Below are 24864 nucleotides of genomic sequence, written 5' to 3' on the forward strand. Positions count from 1 at the left end.
TCGGTAATAAGAGGTAGTAGGTAAAAGTTCTTCTAAGTAATTGCATTCAGACTCTGGTAATCTATGCAGAGTCTCAATGAGCCATCCTTTTTCCCTACAAAGAAGAAGTCTGCTTCTGCAGGGAAAGAGGAAGGTTGAATTAACCCTTAATCCAGGTTTTCTTGTATGTATTTAGACATGGTGTCTGTCTCTGGTGGTGATAATGGATAGACTAAACTCCTAGGAGGCATCTTCATGGGGAGTAAGTCTATTGGGCGGTCATATGACTGGTAAGGTGGCAGGATCTTGGCCTACTGCTTTTTAAAAACATTGCCAAACTCAGCATACTGAGGTGGTAGGCATGGTTGGGCCAGCATAGTAGCTTGGGCTACCTTGATAGACGATAGGACCTGCAAGAGACATTGTTCCTGGTAGTGGGGACCCCAACGAGCAGTTTGCAAAGCACCCCAGTCTAAGGAAGGTTGGTGTAACATGAGCCAGAGCAGATTCATTGATAACTGGGTTGAATTTTTGGGGTAACACGTAGAAAACAATACTCTCATGGTGGAGGAAGCTCTTCTGCATGATAAGGAGAAGGGTGGTCATGGTCAAACAGCTTGGCAGAGACTCGCCATATACTGAGAAGATTGTAAATGCTGTAGCCAAGGTGGTTGTGGGCGGTTGGTATCGGCAAACCAGTGACTCATGAATAAAATTGACATCCACCCCTGAATCTAGATTCATTTCCTTTTGAACTGTCATTTTCACAAAGATGAGACAGATCAGTATCACCAACTGTGGAGAATAGGGGAACTAACATAGGACTGACTCTGTGACCAACCCTAGGTTCAAAAGTTTCCCCAATTTCTCGAAGCAATAGCTTGAGAAGTGCCCTTGGGCAGCATAGTAGAAACAAAGATTAAGTTGACTCCATCTCTGTTTTTCCTCAATCGAGAGCCTGGAGTGATCAACTGCATGGGCTCTTCTGAAGGAGTTGTCATCACTGGATCAGTGAATGACACAAGAGGATGCTTAAATTTCTGCACCAGTCGGATGGACCATCGTTGCACATCCAGTTTCTGTGCGAGTAGGTCCCAGGCACACAAGAAAACAGTATGCACAAGCCTGGAGAACTGTCTCCTGAGCGGGAAGCCTGGAGAACTTTCTCCTGAGCGGGAACTTTCTCCTGAGTGGGAAGTTCCTGGAACCTTAGGTCCACCCGAATAGCCAGAGCAATAAGACCTTCCAGTATGGGAAGAATATCTCAATCTGCCAACTCATCTTTTATTCACTGTGTTAAGCCCTGCCAGAAGATGCCTGTTATGCTGTCTTCACCCCAGTGGAGCTCAGAGGCTAGGGTATGAAAATGTATTGCATACTCATTTACTGTGCGGGTGCCTTGTCGGATTTATAGCAGCAACATGGTGGCGGAGGAGGCACAGCTAGGCTCGTTGAATATAAGGTGAACTTGCTGTAGAGAGTTATCCACATTGTACAGGAATGGGTCCTCTTGTTCCCACAAGGGGGAAGCCCAGGCATGGGCAGGACCATCCAACAAGGAGAATTCATAGGTCACCTTAGTGCAGTCCGATGGAAAGTGAGCCTCCTGGAGTTCAAAATGCATTTTACATAAATTGATGAACCCTCTGCATTCTTTGGGTCGCCACCATACCTGAGAGGTGACGAAAAATGTGACATGGGTCATGGAACACAGGCAAGCGTGGCTGGAGGAGGAAGAGCTACAGGGACTGGTGCGAGTGCTGGCACCGGTAATTGGGCCAGCATAGCATCCATATGTAATATAAGTGCCTTGAGTAGACCAGTTACTTGTTTAAGAAGCTTCTGCAGCTGCTGGATTTGCTGGACCAATCTGGGTATGGCCTAGACCGAGGGCAGATCCACTGGGTTCATGGCCTAGCAAGCTGTAATAGTATTGAGGATATGAGCTACGCGCACATGTTATAAAATTGGCGTGTCCATGTGCGTACGCCGGGAACCGCAAGCACATGGACGCCTACACGCATGTTAGAAAATCTACTTTTTTATGTCTTATCAGTTAAGCCGTGGAAGGGCTTAACTGATAAGACAGTTATTGAGCTGTGCTGTTATTGAGCTGTGCTTAGGGCATCAGCTGGCCTTAATCTGGCCCTGTCTATACCCAAGTTTCTAGCCAAGAAACCCTAAAGGCCCTTTTCCCCAAAATAAATAAAGGAGTAAGCCTACTGCTTCTAGAAAGAACAACTAAAAATCCACACCTCAAAATTGTACCTAAGAGTTTTATAGGCTAGGATTCCGCCATTATTTTCTCCCACATGGTGAAGCTATAGTATAACCCAAAGCTACTTCTGTCCCCCTGTGACAAATAGAACAATCCTCTTTAGTACAGATTCTTTAAGCTTTCTACATTTTTCTGGATTTTTTTTGTGTGGTTTTCAAGGTCTAATGCACAGTAGCTAGGGCTAAGGCCTTGAGAATTAGCACCAGTGTTTACACATTTCAAAGTCTGTTGCTTTATGTTTATGCCACTAGGGGGAGCTCATTACACACTGCACTGGGCTCGCTGCTTAAGCAAGAAACAAAGCACAAAATGAAAAAGAATTCATGAACAACAAAAAAAAATCACTGAAGCACCACATTTACTTTTACTTTCTACTTATTAAGCTTAGTCAAACCCGTGGTACTTTTTTTCCCCCTCTGTGAAAAGTACTGTGGCTTAGTGGGAGTGGTGGGATTTGAATGCTGGCTTGCTTGCCTCACTGCCTGCTGCTTGAACCACTACTACTCCTTCACTCCATCCAACCTGATTTGTGAGGGCACTGATCACTAGCAATGCCTAATCTGGGTTATCCCATTGTTAATCCATTGACTGCACATAGTCAAGGCCAACAATAATAAATAATAGGGGGTGTGCACAGACTTTTTTTTTTTTTCATTTTGTTTGCTGTTTAATTTCTTTTCTTTAAAATGAAAAAAGCAATCAACAAACAAAATGAAAAAACAATCAAAACTCAAAATATGTTGCATCCACAGTAAAATAAAACCCACTCCTAGGTTTCCATTGTATCCTGTAGTTGGCAATTTCTTCACAGGCCAGGAGTGATCTTGGGGTGCCCCTGCTCTGCCGCTGCTCCTATTGGAAATGGTGTTGTTACTTTTTGCTGCATCAAATGGAAGTGATCAGGCTCTGACCAGCACCATTTTGTACAGTTAAAGTCAACAATGGTGCGGGCCTCGATCTGGCAGTGGCAACGCTATTTCGCTATTTCCAATAGTGGCAATGGAGTGGCAACTTCAGTGCAAAAGGGTCCATGGTAGGAGGATTTTTTGTTTGTTTGTTTTTGCAGTGATGACAGAGGGAGCTTGGCCTTCATTTTAAAATGAAACAAAGGAAAAAGAAATGACATTTTTTTTGTTCTTCTTTCATTCATTTTTAAAACAAATTGAAACAAAATGTGAAATTTCGTTGAGGCCAATATTCAGCGTGATTTATCCAATTAAATGGCAGCCGCTGAGTATCCAGCTGTGTTCAGTGGTGATAGCTGGATATCTTGTGGGTGGGCAAAGGGCATTTCGGGGCAGTGCTACTTATCCGGTTAACAGCCAAATAAGTGCCGATATTTGGATGTATCCAGTTAAGTTAACTTAGTCAGATATGACTTATTCGGCTAAGTGGTGATTTCTACAGGAATAGTCATCAGCTGGTCAATATCCCATGTAAATTAGCTGGTTAACACTAATCCGCCTAGATCTGAATATTGAAGGCGTCAAAATTTCCTAGTTCATCTCAAACGAGTGCACATCCCTAATAAAAGCTCTGCACCAAAATATGATTAGGAATGAGAGAAAATGATTTAGTGGCAATGCTCTTGGCAATGGCCCCAAAGAGGCTTTCCACTATGTTCAAAGCAATCTAACGTCCTTTTTCACTTACTTGACCATAGATCCATCGTCTGTATGATATATGGGATGCAGTTCCAACAAACATTATTCCAAAGTCTTCCATAATGTACTCCTGCCGCTCCCTAGCATCAGACATATAAACGCCATCATCTAAAATTCCAAAGCAAGAGCTTCTTTTACATCTACAGCATCGATACTAGGTAATACTGAGGATGGAGTCCCTGAATATCCGTTACAGAAAGAGACTCGGGATGTGCATTCATTGGAAACAAAACAGAAAATCTGAACACAAATTCCCATTTCATTTCATTTTGTTTTGAAAGCAGAACAAAAGAAAAAAAAATTGAATTCGTTTTCATTTAAAAAATAATAAGGCCACCCCCCCCCCCATCCCGCCCGCACTCCAGGGTCTTCTCCCGATCCCAGCCACCCGGACCTTGGTCTGCTGGTTGAAAGGTACGGGTGTAGTTGCCATTTTAAAAGAGACTTACATGAGTCGATGTGATAACTCATTCACGCAATCTTATACCTGTTATTTATCTTGCGCAATTAGGGCCATATTTTAAAAACAGTGCGAGGGTGTAGATTTGATCGTGCAACCCGGCGCGAACAAATCTACGCTCAATTTTATAACATTTGCGTGGAGCCGCACGCATGTTATAAAATCCAGGGTTGGTGTGCGCAAGGAGGTGTACACTTGTGCACCTTGCATGCGCCGAGCCCTAGGGCAGCCCCAATGGCTTTCCCCATTCTCTCCGAGGCCGCTCCAAAATCGGAGTGGCCTCGGAGGGAACTTTCCTTCCCCCCACCTTCCCCTCCCTTCCCCTATCTAACCCGCCCCCACCCCTAACTAAAACCCGCTCCTGACATTTATCTTGAAAGTTACGCCTGCCTCTGGGCAGGCGTAACTTGCGCGCGCCGGCCAGCTGCCGGCGCGCCATCCCTTAGCACAGCAGCTGTGCAAGAGTCCTCAGTCCTGTCCCCGGGCCGGTGCCCCACCCACGGACCCGCCCCCAGAACACCCCTTTTTGCAAGCCCCGGGACATATGCGCGTCCTGGGGCTTGCGCGCACCGCCGAGCCTACGCAAAATAGGCTCGGCGCGCACAGGGGCATATTTTCTTGGGTTACGCGCGTAACCTTTGAAAATCTGCCCCTTAATATCAGACCCATCTGTTGTCAAGTACTGCTTGGGTGTGAGATCTGGGCGGCTGGGGGGAGTTTAGACAGAAGAACTAGGAAGGTCTTGATGACTTGAAGAAGGACTGGGTGAACTGCTGGAAGAATTGGAAAACTGATGATTTTTAGAATTATGTGCACGTGTTTTAAAAGTACCAGTTTGTGCAGGAAAATAAGGTTATTATGCAAACTAGAAAGGTGTTTTTGAAGAGAAGAGGGACAGCTCAGGAGGGAAGAAGCCATTCCCATTTTTAGTGCCCAAAAGAGACGGAGGATGCTAGGGGGTGGCAGCTCCTCCGAGCATAAGTTCTTTTCAGTGCCAAGCGATGGGGATACTGGGTAGCTGGCAGCTTCCTCTCTGGCGTGAGTTCTTTTTAGTGTGGGAAATAGGGGGGGTGGTGACAGGCAGCAGCGAGATTAGGGCTGCTAGGACAGCTCCTAGATTTGAGTGACCGAGTTGGGGATCTGGTGCTGAAAATCAGTGCTAGGAGGTCAAATTCCAGTGATTTGGGCAGTGACCAGCTGCCTGGATAAAGATACCTGAGTACCTTTAGCAGGGATATTCGACGGTTCTTACTCAGTAAAGTCTCTCACTGAATAAATCCGTGTAAAGTTACTGAAATAACCTTAGGACAATGTTTTGTCTGACTAAACAAGTTTAATTGGGTAGTGTCCAATACCAGGGCTATCTGGTTAAACTTAAACCCCATCCTGAGAATGCCCCTCCCCCACACACCCTTTTTCCTTTTACCAAGCTACATTTTACCCAGGTATAAAATTATCCCAAGTAAAATTTAGCAAGATAGCAGGGCAGGAAATTTTTATCTTGAGGTTTGTGCAGGCAATATAAAAGTTGCCAGTAAAACCTCTTTGAATGTTGACCTCTAGGTGCCTAAATTCCTTCCCTGACCTGTAGTTGCCCCCTGGACCTGCACCCTTTAAAGTGCGTTGGATTGAATTAATGAACCTAAAAGTAGATGCTCAGAGAAAGAAAATATTAAAATTCAAAATTCTAGGCATCAAACTCTTAAAGAATGGCATCGACGTCTTTTGAATACTGGCCTCGAGTCCATCAAGCTGGCAAAGAAAAGTGACTTCAGACTTGGAAACTAACAAATGAAGGGCCTGATTCATCGAGGCATTTCCCCATAGACACCAGAATGGGAGAAAAGCCTTAGTGAATCAGGCAGATGCTTGGGACATCAGAGTGTGTGCATATCTGCAGCTGTATGCCATTGAAAGCGTTTTTCCGCAAAGAAAATTTTAGTACCGTGTAAACATTTTGAAGCGTCCCAATTTGAATGAAATGGAAGGGAAGGAATGATTTTTGCAGAGTAAAAGTGGTTTGTCAGTCATAATGATTTTTAATTACAATGTACAATAGTATTCTATATTATAGACATCTAATGCACGTTGATTTTAATGGCTCATAGGATACTTCCCGTTTTTTTAACAATGGAAAATATGCTCGATACCTAGATCCTCATTGCATCACTAAGGGGGGGGACGGGACTTTCAAAGAGACTTCTGCACATAAAACAGTATTCTACAAAACTGACCACTCACTAAGCAGGTACACTGATGCACATATGTTATCTGCACACATAAGTTTAAGCAAACAGAATGGAAGTATTCCTGACAGTGGATTTAGATTTCCGAGCATAAGATTTAGCCATATGAACATGCATTTTTAGGGAACTTTTCTTCACACTAAATAGAAGGAGGTAGATTTTAAAAGAAGTGCATGTGGCCTACATGTGCGCACGCTACCAAGTGCACACATGTACGCCCGATTTTATAACATGCACGCATGTTGTAAAATCCGGGGTCAGCGCGCGCAAGGGGATGCACAATTGTGCACCTTGCACGCGCCAAGCCGTGCTGTCTTCCCCCGTTCCCTTCCCCCTAACCTGACCTTCCCACCCTTCCCCTAACCTTTTCCCCCAGCCCTACTCTAATCCTCCCTTTCCTTTGTCTTACCTTTTGCGCAAATTGCGTGCGCTGGCAGCCTGCCGGCACGCAATCCTCTGACACAATGGCAATGGCACTTTGTCAGAGGCCTCTGGCCCTGCCCTGCCCCCAGATCGCTCCGCCCTGGACCTCCCCTTTTGTAAAGCCCCGGGACTTACACACGTCTCGGGGCTTTACGCGTGCCGCCAGGCCTTTTTAATATAGGCCCGGTGAGCATAACCCTTTTAAAATCTGGCCCTAGGTGTAACTTGTGTGGGATAATTTTGGTTGGATAATTTTCAAAGCAGACTTGTGCGCATATTTCTGCTTTGTAAATTGCTGTAATATACTATACATGTGTTTTTGCTGACTTTTTTATGTGGGCAGTTTGAAAATTTCCCTTTAAATATCGAGTTCCCAATACCTTAAAAAATATTTCACCATACAACACCATATTTGTAGGGAATGTGTTGTCCATTTGCATTATTTTGTTTTATTTAGCAAATGCTATTTTGCTTAATTTGTGCTAATGGGTTTATTTTAGCATGCACTAAAAAACCTAACATGCATTTAATCATATTAACACACACCAGATGGTTTTCAATGTGCACTATAACATTTTAGCATGCAGTTAAATGAAACAGCATAAAAAGAAACTAAATAATAAAATAAATATGTTCTGGATGCTATAAAACTGAGCCATTCTGTCACGAAGTATGGTTGGCATATCCAAGGAAATAAAACTGTATTCCCCTAAACATGGGATAGTTTATACTTTACCTGAATTCCAAGCATTAAAGAGCAGGGTGAGTGTCCCCAGATGACGGGAACCCCCTGGGGTGCTGGCACTCATAGCGTAGTTTCCAATGACTGCATCGCTTGGGGAAGTAATAGTAATGGTCATATTGTTGGAACCGCTCTGTCCTCTGAGGGCACGCCATGAGTAGGTGTTTCCTGACGTAGAGGTGGCAGAGAATGTGGCCATAGTCTTAGTTGCCACACTGGGAGCTGGTCCTAAGAAGGCAAGAATACAGAACATTGATACAAATACACGGTATCACAAAATGAATTACAGTCGCATGAAATATATTAAGAAAAAATTTTGAAGACAGTCCTGATTTATAATAGCCACTGCATCAGTAGCATGGGATCTTCTTGGTGTTTGGGTAATTGCCAGGTTCTTGTGGCCTGGTTTGGCCTCTGTTGGAAACAGGATGCTGGGCTTGATGGACCCTTGGTCTGACCCAGCATGGCAATTTCTTATGGTCTTATGTTCTTATAATAATTACACAAGAGTTTTATATATTAACTACCTGTAAACTAAACATAATGGAGCTGTATGTGAGGTGAACATGTTGGAGATTACCAATCTTTGAGGAGTGTGAAGATCTTCATATTTGAAGGGTGTCAGAAATGACCTTTCTGTGAAATGAATGTTAGATGTAGCTACTTTAAGATGACCTTTCAAAACATCACGCATGTCAAATGTAGCACACACCGTATGGGCTCGATTTTCAAAAGCATTTACACACTTAAAAATGGATTTTACTCATGTAAATGCACTTTACCCATGTAAGTGAGCTTTTGAAAATTGCTACACTATATGTCATTGAATTGTCTGTAGAATTTATTCGGGTAAGTGCACTTTACTCGACTAAATGGCTTTTGAAAATTGCTATGATAATGTTACATTTATATGCATTAACTCCTTTGAAAATTACCACCTAAATGTGTAAGGAGCCTCTACTTGCATATTCCGTGTTTTATAAAAGTTGAAAATACTGTGCATATTCACTTGCAAATGTACATGTACGCATATAAAAAGGAGCATTCTAGGGGTTTTTCAAGGCAGGGCCAACATTTACAGGGGGAAGTTCCTATTTCAAAAGACGCTTACATGCATATATTTTCCAACTTTCTCGTGTATTTTCACACTGTTTAATCATCTGTGTAAGTGATATTAAGGGGTAGATTTTATAATTTTGCGCGAGCACGTAATTTTGTTCGCGCACTAGGCGCGCCATCACCCAACCCGGGGGCTGGTCCGGAGGCCTTGACCATGTCCCCAGGCCGCGCCACGCCCCCGGACCCGCCCCCAAAACGCCGCGTCACTCACGGCCCGCCCCCAAAACGCTGCGTCACTCGCGGCACGCCCCCCGACACGCCCTTCCATGCAAGCCCCGGGACTTACGCGCGTCCCGGGGCTTGCACGCGCCGCCGAGCCTATGCAAAATAGGCTCGGCGCGCGCAGGGGGGGTTTGGGGTAGGTTTTCGGGGGGTACGTGCGTATCGTACACGCGTACCCCTTTGAAAATCTACCCCTAAATGTTTGCTATGTAATACTGAATGGGTGAGAGGTCTGGCACTGGGGGCAGTTTAGGCTGAAGAACCCGGAGGGTCTCAATGAGCTGGAGAAGGACTGGGTGAACTGGTGGACTAATAGGTAAACTGGTTAATTTCCACCATGCGCGCATGTTTTAAAATTTGCAGACTCGTACGTGTAAATTGGGACATACAAATAATCCTAGTTTACTTTCACGTGTAACATATACACAGCATGTATGTTTAAAATAGGTGGGTAAAATCCATTGATATACGTGGTTTCTATACATTGCATGTATTCACGCATAAGCTTATGTACGTATATATTTTGTATGGTAGAATTAAGCATTTTTTTTACAAAATGTGCACATATTACATGCGTGTGTTATAAAATACTATAGGCAATGTGGGTACAAGTGCAGCTGTTTTCAATTTATCCTCCCTGTGAGGTGAGAGTATGTGATGGAAATTATCTGTACGTGAGGTGAGAGTATGTGATGGAAATTATCTATACATGAGGTGAGTGTGTGAAGGAAATTATCTATACATGAGGTGAGTGTATGTGATGGAAATTATCTATACGTGAGGTGAGTGTGTGAAGGAAATGTATAATTTGTGAGTTCTGTTAGAAATGACATGTTTATGAAGTGCATGTATCATAGATTAACTTTTGGAAAAAGTGATGGAGGTTTTGTGCCTATGATCTAAAAATTTGTGAAGGAAAATTCAAGTCTGTCAGTGACTTGGAGATGACCTCTCTGTGTGGTAGGCATGCTGGAAATAATGAGGCCAATTTTTAGTAGGGATGTGCTGTAGTTTTAAAACAACAGGTAAAATACAACATTTCTTGGTTCATTTTGCGCTATTTCCTAAAGTACCTGAATGTAATCCACTTTGAAGTGCTTGAAAAGCAGAATATAAATAAATATAATATAATGACACCAATCAACAATATTTCATTATGTTTTAATTCCTGTTGTTTATTCCAGGCCCTGGACCATGATTGTACAAGGCAAGCTAGCTAAAAGACAGGAAACAGAGAGTAGGATTAAAGGGTCAGTTTTCACAGTGGAAAAAGGTAAACAGTGGAGTGCCTCAGGGATCTGTACTTGGACCGGTGCTTTTAAATATATTTATAAATGATCTAGAAAGGGGTACGACAAGTGAGGTGATCAAATTTGCGGAGTAGAGTATGTAGAGTAGTTAAATCTCAAGCAGATTGTGATGAATTGCCCGACCTTGTGACACTGGAAGATTGGGCTTCCAAATGGCAGATGAAATTTAACGTGGACAAGTGCAAAGTGATGCATATAGGGAAAAATAACTCTTGCTATAGTTACCCAATGTTAGGTTCCATATTAGGAGCTACCACCCAAGAAAGAGATCTAGACATCATAGTGGATAATACATTGAAGTCGTCGGCTCAGTGTGCTGTGGTGATCAAACAAGCAAACAGAATGTTAGGAATTATTAGGAAGGGAATGGAAAATAAATTGAAAGATGTCATAATGCCTCTGTATCGCTCCATGGTGAGACCACACCTTGAATACTGTGTACAATTCTGGTCACTGCATCTCAAAAAGGATATAGCGGCACTGGAAAAAGTGCAGAGAAGGGCGACCAAAATGATAAGGAGCATGGAATGACTCCCTATGAGGAAAGGCTAAAGAGGTTAGGGTTGTTCGTTTGAAGAAGAGATGACTGGGGGGGGGGGGGGGGGGGAGGATATGATAGAGGTCTGCAAAATCATGAAAGGACTTGAACAAGTTAGTGTAAATGAATACAAATGAACCTAGCTTTAAACACCACAAAAACAGAACTCATGATAATATACCACAAACCAAATAATAAAATGCTATCTGAAATCACCACCAAACAAACCCAACACCCAATTTCTCAACATGTAAGAGACCTTGGTGTCACCCTAGATCATGAACTCAACCTAAAAAAATTCATAAACACAACAATGAAGGACTGCTATTACAAATTCCACATTCTAAAAAAATTAAAACCCCTCCTACACCACAATGATTTCCGAACCGTCCTTCAGGCAATAATCTTCTCTAAAATAGATTATTGCAATTCTATATCCCTAGGACTCCCTGCACCTACATTCAAACCCCTTCAAATGCTTCAAAACACCACTGCCAGAATCCTTACCAACACTCGTACAAATGAGCACATCACCCCCATCCTAAAAGACCTACACTGGCTACCCATTCACTTTAGAATCCGCTTCAAGACCCTCACCATAATACACAAGACCCTACACAATCAAGACAGACTCTGGCTCAACCCATCCTTCCACTATAAAACCCCACGCAGGTCCACTAGATCTGCTAACAATGGAACCCTACCGATTCCCTCACCCAAACTCATTCACCTCAACTCTACCCGACAAGCACTATCATTAGCTGGCCCCTTGATCTGGAATGCAATGCCCCAAGACCTCAGGCTTGAACCAAACACCCAAACCTTAAAATAAAACTGAAAACCTAGCTGTTTAAACAAGCCTTCCCATGACACCCATTCAAGCCACTTCATGCCCCAGAACCCTCATCACCTCTCCATTAGACTTTGTATAATTGCTATAGTTAGTGAGGTTTGGGTGGACCCTTGGACACTGTGGCAGCTGACCACGCCCATGGTAGGAAGTCCCGTGAGGGGCCACAGGTCAGGCTCAGCTCTGGACACACAAACACAGATAGGTCTTTATTTAGACAATTTGAGAAGCCACCAGAGGTGGCGGTAGTGAGTAGAAGATGTAGCCTGGCTGGGCTAGTATTCCCCAGGGCACGGGAACAGCAGTTTCTCCGGTAGCAGTGCTGTAGTGGAGAGAACTGAGGAAGTGAGTACAATAGAACATTCACAGTTCCAAATATGGAGAAGCCCCAAGATAGGGAGAGCTGGCCCTCGAGGAGCGAGTACTAGATCCCTGGAGGTAGAGAGACTTATTGGCAAAGTTCTCACACAGCGGCTCCACGTAGGAGATGGCACTGACGCTAGAATGGGGGCAGGCCCTCGAGCAGCGAGTACCTGGATCCAGGGAGACAGCTCTGAGGAGTGGATGATAGTAGTACTCACCGATGGTGTCTGTAGCGAATTCTTCAGTAGAAGAGGAGATAGATGCAGGCAGCGTGTCAGGGAATATGGGCCCTCGAGGAGTGAGTACCGGTTACCTGATAGCGACCTGAAAGAAGCAAAGAGGCCCCCGAGGAGCTGGTACCCCTTTAGCAGAAAGAGACCAATGGAAGTTGGAAGGCAGAGTAGCTGGGTACGGAGAGTGAATCCCATCTGTAAGATCACCCTTGCTAACTCAATGGCTAGCAATAAACAGTAGGCTTAAATATCCGGGCAGCACGATGTCATCACAGGGGGATGCACCCGAGGAACGCGCCAATGAGGAAATAAGAATGAGGGCCGTGCAGAGCGCGCGCCCTAAGGTACCTGAGGAGCATGGTGGGAGGCAGTGCCCAAGCCAGTCTGGGGACGCTGGAGAGGGTGGCAGGTGGACGCCGCGGCTGCCAGGCATCCATGGAGAGCAGGAGGAGCCGCAAGAAAGGAAAGCTAAGCAGAGTGAAGCCATCGTGAAGTGATGGTCGCAACAATAATATTTGATGCTTTTTCCCCCTCACCCCTGCTATCTCACATTAACTACTCCAATTCTTGGTTAAAATATACCCTTGGTTAAAATTTACTGTTACAGTTTCCTTCCTTTATGCTCCAAACTAACACTTTAATCGATCTGTACCTCTTCTGACCAGTTTTTTTGTTCAATTTAAAATTATGATGTAATTTCCTTTCACCCTTTTCTTTTGTTTCACTGTAAACAAATATGATGTGCATACGAATGTCGGTCTATAAAAATAAATAAATAAATAGATAGAATAAATCGGTTATTTACTCTCTCAGATAATAGAAGGACTAGGGGCCACTCCTTGAAGTTAGAAAGTAGCTCATTCAAAACAAATTGAAGAAAATTCTTTTTCACTCAGCGCATAGGTAAGCTCTGGAATTCACTGCCAGAGGATGTGGTTATAGCAATTAGTATAACTGGGTTTAAAAAAGGTTTGGATAAGTTCCTAGAGGAAAAATTCATAAACTGCTATTACAGTAATTAATAAGCAATAGTAGCTTGTGGTTTATCTAATGATTAAATACTTGCCAGGTACTTGTGACTTGGATTGGCCACTATTGGAAACAGGATTCTGGGCTTGATGGACCCTTGGTCTGACCCAGTATGGCATATCTTATGTTCTAAAAGCTGCATTTAGCCCCTCTGGCCCTCGCCCTGGCTTGCTAACTTGTTCCCTCTCCCCTCCTGTGGATACCCCGCCCCTTCTAATAACTTTGGTCACTCACAGTATACCAAACCCTTCCCCTCCCATGCAGGTTCATAACACCCTTGCCCTACCCACTTGCCCTCATGCTCCCTCAGGTCCTATCAAAAATGGGTCATGAGCGATCCACAGTTATCTTGCCCATCTGTGCAGTAATAAAAAAAAAATGGCATTGACTGACATAGCTGGTGCCGGCTATGTCAGCTGGTGCCATTTTGGATTATGGTGCTAGAGGGTCACTGATGGTAAATGGTAAGAAGTCCATGGCGACTGGAAGTGCTATAGGTATATTAAGTAGTAGTAATAGAGGAGAGAATTCTTGATATATTGTGAAGGAAAGAGTTATCAGATGGAGGCAGGGCTTCCACAGGAAGATTTGCTGATGGCTTTAGTGTGAATTAAAAATGATTTAGTGCCTGTTAAGCAGTTTCATGTGCACTAGCTCGTTTTAGCATGAGTTAAAATGGAAACAAAACAAAATCATTTTAATCAAGAAATGGAAAAAAATCCAAATGAATTGAAATCCCTTATAAAACAAAACATTTTCCCCTTGACAACCCTCATTTTTAGTCTCCCCGCAAAGCTTGCAGGCCCATGGGAAATTTGCCTTTGAAGCTTTCTGATCTGGCAGGACCTGAGGGTACAAAAGTCCCTCACAGAATTTAGAGGTATCCCGCATAGACTTTGCAGGGACGACTCTGCCCCCTTCTCCTTCTACATGCACTGTGGACAATGCATGCAGTTCTTCCTGCACTGAAGGGAGGGCAAATTTTCAAGGATTTTATTTTTCTCAGGTAAACACTCATTTACTCCTGCCCATCCACCCTGGAGAAAAACCTCCTTGAAAATTGCCCTCAGTTTGCAGGCTGCTACCTACACATGTTACACAGATTTTTTAATTGACCTTACTTTGTAAGTTATCCTGGCAAAACTTCCTACACAAGTTTACACCAGCATGTGAAACCAAACTCTTCCCTGACTCCCTCCCTAGAACATGTGTAATTTTATGCACATATAGGACAGGCATTTTTCAAAAGGGCCATTCCTGCAGGTAAAAAAATGTATTCTCTGTCTGTGTGCCCATGAAGTGCATAGAGTGGTGATCACCTGTCGGTAAAATGATCGTTGTAGAGATTACCTGTCCATTTGGTGAATAAATGAACATGCTGGAAATTACCTGTCTTTACAGTAAATGTGATGTCCTCAGACTGAATGGGTCGGTTGAAGCTCATAGACATCTTAAACTCTTTCCCTCGCCTCAAAACCAGACCTCCGGTGACATATTCCATGGTGTTATGCTCAGTCCGGTTTTCTCTTTGAAGGAAATCCCATGTTTGTATTTGCAGGTCTTAAAAAGGAAAAAGGAATGAGAGAAATTGATCCATACATTAAGTCAAATTTGAAAACATTAATGGAAAAAGAGTATTGTCAGGAAGAGAAAATTATTCTTACATCAAAGCAAGTAATTTTTACCATACAAGAACAAGGGTTAATTATATGTTAAAAACATCCTGGCTGTTTGAGTCATGCTATTAGCTGGGAGTTGGTCATGTGGGTGTATCCTCATCTCTCACTTTTTAAATTATTAAAAAATACAATAAAATAATTTTGAAATTGCAGTTCTGCAAAAAGGGATGTGTGTTGGAAATGGGGGAAATTTATTCAAACAAAATCAAATTCTAAAAAGGCAGAAGCAAAAAACAAAAATCACCCAAAATCCTCCCTTATTGCAATATCAGAATATTTTCCCCAGTTTCCACAGAGGATTCAGAAACCCAAGAATAAATGTAAACTACAGACCAGTTTCAAATTTACCATTAATTGCAAAATTAATAGAAAAAACTGTTCAAAAACAATTGGCTGAGCATTTGGATAACAATAATATACTGTACCCTTCGCAGCATGGCTTCTGTAACCATTACAGCACAGAGACTTTGCTGATCTCACTGACAGACAATATTATGAGAGGATTCGACAGTGGAAAACATTACATTCTGGTGATGCTAGACCTGTCATCAGCCTTTGACACAGTAAATCACGATATACTTTTAAAAAGATTAAAAGAAATAGGACTACATAGTAAAACAATCACTTGGTTCAGATCATATCTAAGTAACAGATTTTTTCAAGTACAGATCAAAAATGTAATGCAAAAAATAAATAAATCTACAAACAGGAGTACTATAGGGGTAGCTTTGTCCGCAACACTCTTTAACATTTACCTGCTTCCTTTGTGCCATCTTCTAGCAGGCCTGGGAATCATACATTACATATATGCTGATGACATACAGCTAATCTTATCAATTGATGACACAATTGAAAAAAAACTTTAAACCTAGCTAACATTTTATTTATTTATATTTTATTTAGGGTTTTTATATACCGGCATTCGAGAACGCAGTCCCATCATGCTGGTTCACATTAAAACAAGTGTGCATCGTAAACAAAACTAAAACAATGGTGCGGAAAAAGGCAGTTACAAATAACAGGGAGATTAGAACTTGGCAGAGAGAGAAGAGAAAGGACAGGTTATTAAATCAAACATGTAACGATAGTGTAAAATAATATAAAATTCAAACATGAAGGTTTCAAACATGTACCTTGACATCAAACAACTATTAAACCAAATGGAGCTAGTTATTAATATCGAAAAAACTGAATTCATATACTTACAGCGAAAAAATATTGAGGTCATTCAAACACCAATAATACTTATGAATAATGAAAAAGTAGAATTAGCCGAGAAGGTACGGAACCTCGGCGTGATAATTGACATGGAACTCAGCCTTAAACAACACGTATCACTAAAAGTAAAAGAAGGATACGCTAAACTTATGGTTCTCAAGAAACTAAAAGCTTTACTAACACCTACAAACTTTCGAACAGTTCTACAAGCACTAATATTTGCAAGCACCGATTACTGCAATGCCCTGTTTCTAGGACTACCATACATAACTTTAAGACCACTCCAAATATTACAAAACTTTGCCACAAGAATACTGACTGGTAAGAGAAAAAAGAGATCACATTACTGAAACTCTAGCAGAATTACACTGACTACCTGTTAAGACAGCAAGACTAACCCAAGTTAGAGAAAGGGCATTATCCTTAGCAGGACCTATATTATGGAACAACATGCCCTTAGAGATTAGACTACAAAGAAATTTCAAACTTTTTTTTAAAAAGTTTAAAAACCTGGCTTTTTAAACAAGCATTTTACAAAGAGAACGGAGAATAGAAGAGTAAATAAAATAGGCAGTAGAACATCAGCACACAGCACTTAGCTCAATATGTGCATATTTTATTATTTTATTCCATCACTAACATTAGAGAAATGATATAGTTCTAAAGAGATATACATAAATAAAACTGGTACATGTATAAAAGGACAAGGCTTATTACATTAATCAAATAGCCTTTATTATTAAATTATGTAACCAGACCTTGTTGCGACCATTGCTGCCCGACGGCTTCACTACGCCTAGCTTTCCTTTTCTGCGACTCATCCTGCTCTTGATGGATACCTGGCTGCCGCAGCGTCCGTCTGCCGTTCCCTCTGGCGTCCCCCGGACTGGCTTGGGCGCTGCCTCCAGCCATGCTCTTCAGGTACCTTAGGGCGCACGCTCTGCACGGCCCTCATTCTTATTTCCTCATTGGCGCGTTCCTCAGGGGCGTCCCCCTGTGATGACATCACGCTGCCCAGCTATTTAACCTACTGTTTATTGCTAGCCGTTGAGTTAGCAAGGGTGATTCTTACGGATGGGATTCGCTCTCTGTACCCAGCTACTCTGCCTTCCAACTTCCATTGGACTCTTTCTGCTAACGGGGTACCCGCTCCTCGGGGGCCTCTTTGCTTCTTTCAGGTCACTGTCAGGTAACCAGTACTCGCTCCTCGAGGGCCCATGTTCCCTGACCCGCTGCCTGCATCTATCTCCTTTTCTACATCAGTGAGTACTACTATCATCTAGTCCTCAGAACTGTCTCCCTGGAACAAGGTACTCGCTCCTCGAGGGCCTGCCCCCGTTCCAGCACCAGTGCCATCTCTTATGTGGAACCGCTGTGTGAGTACTTTGCCAACAAGTCTCTCTACCTTCAGGGATCTGGTACTCGCTCCTCGAGGGCCAGCTCTCCCTATCTCGGGGCTTCTCCATATTTGGGACTCTGTAAATGTTCTATTGTACTCACTTTCTCAGTTCTCTCTACTACAGCACTGCTACCAGAGAAACCGCTGTTCCAGTGCCCTGGGGAATACTAGCTCAGCTGGGCTACATCTTCTACTCACTACTGCCATCTCTAGTGGCTTCTCAAACTGTCTAAATAAAGAACATTCTGTGTTTTTGTGTCCAGAGCTGAGCCTGACCTGTGGCCCCTCACGGGACTTCCCCCCCCCCATGGGCTTGGTCAGCTGCTACAGTGTCCAAGGGTCCACCCAAACCTCACTAACTATAACAGACCTTAACGGCACTTTTATAGGACGTATTACCATATATATTCCAACATTACTATTTGTGCCTTTTTGTAAACCATTGTGATGATATATAACTTAACGATGGCATAGAAAAGATTTTAAATAAATAAATAAAATAAGTAAAAAATTTAGTCTTTCCATGATGGCCTTACCTTCCCTAAGAGCCACTTTAACCCCTTGATCATCTAAAGGTCCAACCAACGCCCTCGCATGTTTCCTGCTTCGGATATATTATTTAAAGTTTTTATTAAGTTTTTCCTTTACATACAATTTCATTTCAAATTCTCTCTTAACCTGTCATCAATGCTTTACATTTAACTTGACAATGCTTATGATTTATCCTTTTTTCTTCAGATGGATCTTTCTTCCAATTTTTGAAGGACTTTTTTTTGGCTAAAATAGCCTCTTTCACCTCTCCCTTTAACCATGCCGGTAATCATTTTGCCTTCCTTCCACCTTTCTTAAAGCTAGACTTTACAAGACATGCCGATTTTATCATCTGCGTGCACCACCGTACTCTCATGTTATAACATATGATACCTGCGCGCACATGAATGCCCGATTTTGTATCGGCCCTCCAATAAAGGAGTGGACTGGGAGCGAACGTCCATATCACTCTACCTACTCTGCCTCCCTTTTCCCCTCTCTTCTCCTCCCCGACCCTAAACCTCCCCTTCCTAAACTTTTTTTTGGTTGCAGTAATTATTTCCTCTTTGTAGGAGAAGTAAGTTCCCCAGGACAGCGTCTAATGGTGCTGTCCCAGCCGGCCCCCACCCAGACCCCGCCTCCAGCCCCCCCCCCCCCCTTTGGCTCTGCCGGCACTTCTGTGTGGATCAGCAGATATGTCCATGGCCGGGCCAGGTTGTTTCTAAAATGCGCTCAGCGCGCACATGGCCCGGCCATAGGCATATCTGCCAGGATTTGCATACACCGGCGATTACAAATGTACCCTTTAATGCATGGAATACATTTGGACTGTGCTTCTAAGATTGAATTTTTAAACCATGTCCACACCTATTGTATACTATTAACCTTTGCAGTTGCACCTTTCAGTTTTTTTCTAACTATTTTCCTTATTTTATCAAAGTTTCCCTTTTGAAAATTTACAAGTACATTTTAAAAACCCTGCACGTGCAAAAATCAGGAGATACGCATGTGGCTGGACCATGCGCATTTAAAAAATGGCCCGGCCAGGCACTTATCTCCCGGTACGTGCGGAAGTGCTGGGTTCTTCAAAAGGGGTGGGCAAGGGACGGGGCAGGACAGTGCCATTTTGCGCTGTCTTGGCAAAGCGCACGTCAGCAACTTACTTCAGCCGCTGAGCAGAAGTATTAAAAAAATTTTTTTTGATTAGTTAGGAAGGGTTTAGAGGTCAGGGAGGATAGGGGAAAAGTTAGGAAGGATAGTTAGGAGGGATAGGGAAGTTCCCTCCCATTCCGCTCCTTAATTGGAACGGACTGGGAGGGAATTGGGAATGGCCGGATTGCATCACACATATTTTTTTTAAATACCCCCCTTGCACGCGCGAGATGCCATGAGCCTGCACATGCGCTCGCCGATATAAAAATCGGGCACGCATGTGCACACGGGAATTGTATTTTATAACATGCGTGTGTCGCCACGTGCACGTTATAAAATCGCCGCGTCCATGTTAACACGCCGAGAATCGCGCGCACATGGATGCACTCGTGCGTCTTTGAAAATCTACCCCATAGTGTTAGAGCTGTTGATTTACATATTTTCGAAGTGGCCCCACCACACCTCATTTACCAAATCCTGCATTCCACTTAGATCTAAAATAGCTCCCTCTCTTATCAGATCCTGAACCAATTGCTCCATGAAGCAGTCATTTATACCATCCAGAAACTTTACCTCTCTAGCATATCCTGATGTTACATTTACCCAGTCATTATTGGGGTAATTGAAATCTCCCATTATTACTGCATTGTCAAATTGGTTAGCTTTCCTGACTTCTCTTAGCATTTCATTGTCCGTTTCATCATTTTGGCCAGGTGGACGGTAGTATAGGCTTATCACTATACTCTTACCCAACACACACAGGATATCTTCCCATAAAGATTTTACTGTGCATTTAGGGCTGGATTTACACACGTGGGGGGGGGGGGGGGGGGTTATGCGCGCTGGGCCTATTTTATAAAGGCCGGCGACACACGTAAATCCCTGGGATGCATCTAAGTCCCGGGGCTTTACTAAAGGGGCGGTCCAGGGGTGGGGCGGTCCGGGGGCGGGATGGGGTGGTCTGGGGGTGGGGAAGGGGCGGGGCCAGAGGCCTCTGGCACAGTGGCAATTTGCCGCTGTGTTGGAGGATCACATGCCGGCAAGCTGCTGGCGTGCGCAACCTGCTCCTGCCTCCAGGCAGGCGCAAAAGGTATAAGAATTTGGGGGGGGGGGGGTTTAGAATAGGGCTAGAGGAGGGAAAGGTTAGGGGAAAGGGAGGGAAGGTTAGGTTAGGGGAAGGGAATAGGGGAAGCCCGCGGGCGTCGGCGTGTGCAAGGTGCAAAAGTGTGTACCCCCTTGTGCACGTTGACCCCCGATTTTATAACATGCGTGCACACATGTTATAAAATTGGGCGTACATGTGTGCACGCTGGGTAGCAAGGTAACAAAGCATTTTTCAAATATATCAGAGAAAGAAGGGAGGCCAGAAGAGGTATAATGAAACTGAAAGGTAACAAGGAGCAATTTGTGGAGAGAGACTAAGAAAGGGCAAATATTAAACAAATATTTCAGTTCAGTATTCACAAAAGAAAACCCTGGAGAAGAACCATTGCTGGTTGAGAAGACAGAAGATAGGGTTTACAGAAGAGAATTTATGGGAAGAGCTAGGGAAATGTAAAGTGGACAAGGCCATGGGGCTGGAGGATACTGAGGAAGCTCGGAGATGTGCTGGAGGGTCACACTGACAAACTTGATCAATAGATCCCTGGAAGCAGGAGTAGTGCCATGTGATCGGAGAAGAGTTGAGGTGGTCTCTCTTCACAAGAGTGGTAGCAGAAAGGAGGCTGAAAATTACAGGCTGGTTAGCCTCACTTCAGTGGTGGGTAAATTAATCAAGTTGTGGCTGATGGAAAGGATAATGAATTATCTACAATCCGATGAGTTGCAGGACCTGAAGCAGCATGGATTCAACAGAGGAGGGTCCTACCAGTCATATCTGATTGATTTTTTTGATTGGATAACTAGAGAATTGGCTCAAGGAAGAACGTTCAATTTGATTTATTTTGATTACACAAAACTTTTGATATGGTTCCACATAGGAGGTACGTAAATGCAATGAGAAGCTTGAGACTCAGCGCCAAGGTGGTGGAGTAGATTATAAACTAGTTGACCTACAGGAGATAGCGTGTAATGCTAAATGGAAGCTACTCTGAAGAAAGAACCATGCTAAGTGGAGTCCCATAGGGATTGATTTTGAGACCAGTTCTGTTCAATATCTTTGTGAATGACATTGCAGAATGGATGAAACAAAGGTCTCCAACAGAGTGGACACGCCTGAAGGAGTAGAAAGAATGAAAAGTGATTTATGAAAGTTTGAAGAGTGGTCGAAGATTTGGCAGCTGGGATTCAATGCCAAGAAGCGTAGAGTCATTTATCTGAGGTGCAGTAATCCAAAAGAGCTGTATGTGATTGGGGGGGGGGGGGGGGGGGGGGAAAGACTAATGTCACACACTGGGAGAGGGGACCTTGGAGTGATAGTGTCTGACAATCTGAAGTTGGCAAAGCAATGTGACAAGATGATAGCTAAAGCAAGAAAAATGCTGGGCTGCATAGAAAGAGGAATAACAAGTATGAAAAAGGAGGTGATGATGCCTTTGTACAGGTCAGGTGAGACCTCATGTGGAGTACTGTGTTCTGGTCTGGAGACCAGATTGCAAAAAGGATAGAGACAGGATGGAGGCAGACCAGAGAAGGGCAACCAAAATGGTGTGGGGTCAGTATCGGAAGATTATGAGGACAGGCTGAAGGATCTGAATATGTATACCTTGGAAGAGAGGAAACATGATGCAGACTTTCAGATACCTGAATAGTTTTAATGATGCATGTTCCTCAAACCTTTTCTGGAGAACAGCAAAGAGTAGAATAGGGGTCACGGGGACACAACTCAGAAGCAACATTAGAAAATGTTTCTTCACAGTACGGATGAATGCCCTTCCAGAAGAGGTGGTAATGACAAAAAACAGTAAAAAAAAAATAAAAATTTAAAAAGGTTTGGGATAAACACTGTGGAACCCTAAAGGCTAGAGTTGGAAATTAAGAAAAGAGTACATGGGGGTAACCAGCATGGAGCAGCAGCTACTACCCCCTAACAGAAGGCATGGATATTACTACTCTTAACCAATTAGCATGCATGATTTTGAAGCAACTACAGCATCACTCTCTGCTGGATTCAGATGCCAACCAAGGCTACTAATATACAGACATTAGAGAAAAAGTGCAGGACTGCTTCTGGGCAAGTCCAAAAGCAAAGCACATTCAAGCAGCAGCACTGTATGAATTATCAGGAAGGCTGCTCACCCTGTAAAAATGTTGCTAGCAGTTATTTTGTTATGGATTTGACAGTTGCTTGGCTTTGATGTTTAATATTATTAGCCTTAAAAAAAACATGGGGGTAATAACCTGCATGGAACGGCAGTTTCTACCGTAAAAAGCTTGCTGGGCAGAGTGGATGGACCATTTAGTCTTTTCTCTGCTGTCATTACTATGTTACTCTATTATGTATGGAAAATACATAAGCAGGCAAAAAGAGATGATAATTAGGGCTTTTGATTTTAGGTGTTTATAACTTGTTAATTTAGGTGTTTATTTTCCAGCTAACTCGCGGGCCGATTCAGTAAAAATGCGGGAGAGCGTACGAACACCTGCTCTCCCAGCGTGCGCACCGGCCACTTGCCGGTGCGCGCGATTCAGTATGTAAATTAGGTGGTGCGGTAGAAACGGACAAAAGCGCGTCCCTAGCACCTCCTTTTGACCCGGAGCGGCGGCTGTCAGCGGGTTTGACAGCCGATGCTCAATTTTGCCGGCGTCGGTTCTCGAGCCCGCTGACAGCCATGGGCTCGGAAACCGGACGCCGGCAAAATTGAGCATCCGGTTTTCGGCCCGACAGCCGCCAGCCCAATTTAAATTTTTTTTTTACTTTTTACACCCTTCGGGACCTCCGACTTAATATCGCTATGGCCCTGGATATATCTATCCGCACACACACACATATATATTTATATTTACATCTGTTTGTGTGTGTGTGTGTGTCTGTTTTTGCAAGCACATGTCAAAGACAGTCAGGGTCTGAGGTGTTTGATCCCAGTATTCTTTGAAGTGATTGCATAGATTTTTGTTGAAATGCTGTTCTATTTAATATATTGTGAAAAATGAAAAGCAATAAATTGTGCATAATTTTAATTTTTGTCGGCACGTAATTCCTCAGGGTATGAATAACTTAAACTATTCCTTTCCCTTAACCTTTTCTCGCTGTGGTATGTTTATAGCCATTGCTAACATAAAGCTGTATAGATATTTAATCTTATAGTCTGCAATTCAGTGACATTTTACTTACCATAAGTGCTACAAAACATTACTACTGTAGCCACTTTTCTGAAAAAGGCATTTCCGTATAATTTTCATAACCTAAGTATGTTTCATATATATGCCCTGTACAAAAAAGTAAATGCTACATTCTTTAAGTTAAGCTTTTTTTTTTTAATGATATTCAGGTCTGATTCAAACTATTGAGACAATGAAAACACTGGTAAGTAGCATATGGGAAATTTATGCTGCTAAAAAGATGGACTGAGTCAGACGTCTCCACATAAGTAAACCCTGCCTATGTGATTATCCACCTCCTGAATCAGTACTTTGAATATGGCCGTTTGTGATTTCTTGTGTTAATTCTCTGCTGTTTAAAACCCCCCCCAGGGCCAACATTCCTCCCCCTAACCATATTCTTGGAACAGTCTAGGACATCAGCTGCTCTCAGCTCTGCTGCACAGATTGCATCTCAGAGCTCAGAGAAAACCCCGACATCACAGGGTAGATCCATCTAAATAACGTGATCAAGGACACTTGGAAGGAAGTGATGCAGACGATGCAAAAGTAGTAACAAGATCAGTATAAAGTATCAGAAAGAAAAAATAAATAAATCATAAGAGAAGTTGAAAGAAAATTGAAATGAAATAAAACATATACAGGAGGACGTATACCCTGTACTGTTTCCTATTATTGTGGAATCAAGAATATACAACACTTTTAATACAGAGAAATGTACTGTGATAAGAATACAGGAGCAGCAACAGTCTTTCTCAGTCTTTTTCTCAGCTTTCTCAGTCTTTTTCGTCTACACTGATACCTCTGTTGAAAGACCAGGCATGTACAGATCGGAAACCCCCATTTTATAGAAATACATGGCTGTTTTTTGAATAATTCTGTTATAAAACCTGCTAACGCATCTGATTATACATTAAAAATGTACTTGTTTTTCTTTTTCTACCATTGCACTTACCTGTTCCAGCCATGATGGTCTTTGAGCTTTCAGTAATTCAGGAAATGCTGGCGAGAGATGCGAATGCCAGATTCGGCTGGCTGCATTAGTACTTATAGCACATAACCGGAGTTTCTCCTGGTGATGAAACACATTAACATCCTAATGAGCCGGGTGTGTCAGAGAGTGGCTGCTTACCATGAAACAGGGATTCTTACCCAATAGGCACCTTACC

The 24864-nt window shown here is 43.1% G+C and overlaps 2 protein-coding genes across 2 annotated transcripts in view; both read right to left on the reverse strand.

Moving 5' to 3' along the window:
- Positions 1–4392, reverse strand: part of LOC115097550 (protein-glutamine gamma-glutamyltransferase E-like) — a 43256-nt gene extending 38864 nt beyond the window's left edge. Inside the window, exons 1-2 of the mRNA XM_029613488.1 lie at positions 4371–4392; positions 3911–4029 (exon numbers count right to left, since the gene is read on the reverse strand). Coding sequence (XP_029469348.1) covers positions 3911–4029; positions 4371–4392 — 141 coding nt within the window. The remainder of the gene's footprint in view (positions 1–3910; positions 4030–4370) is intronic.
- A 3383-nt stretch (positions 4393–7775) lies between these two features.
- Positions 7776–24705, reverse strand: LOC115097551 (erythrocyte membrane protein band 4.2-like). Its single transcript, XM_029613489.1, has 3 exons — positions 24651–24705; positions 14846–15016; positions 7776–8020 (listed from the first exon to the last, which is right to left on the reverse strand). Exons 1-3 carry the CDS (start codon positions 24661–24663, stop codon positions 7776–7778), a joined length of 429 nt encoding a protein of 142 aa, XP_029469349.1. The 5' UTR covers positions 24664–24705.
- Positions 24706–24864: the final 159 nt, after the last annotated feature.

The sequence above is a fragment of the Rhinatrema bivittatum genome, chromosome 8, assembly GCF_901001135.1.
Source record: "Rhinatrema bivittatum chromosome 8, aRhiBiv1.1, whole genome shotgun sequence".
NCBI lineage: Eukaryota > Metazoa > Chordata > Amphibia > Gymnophiona > Rhinatrematidae > Rhinatrema > Rhinatrema bivittatum.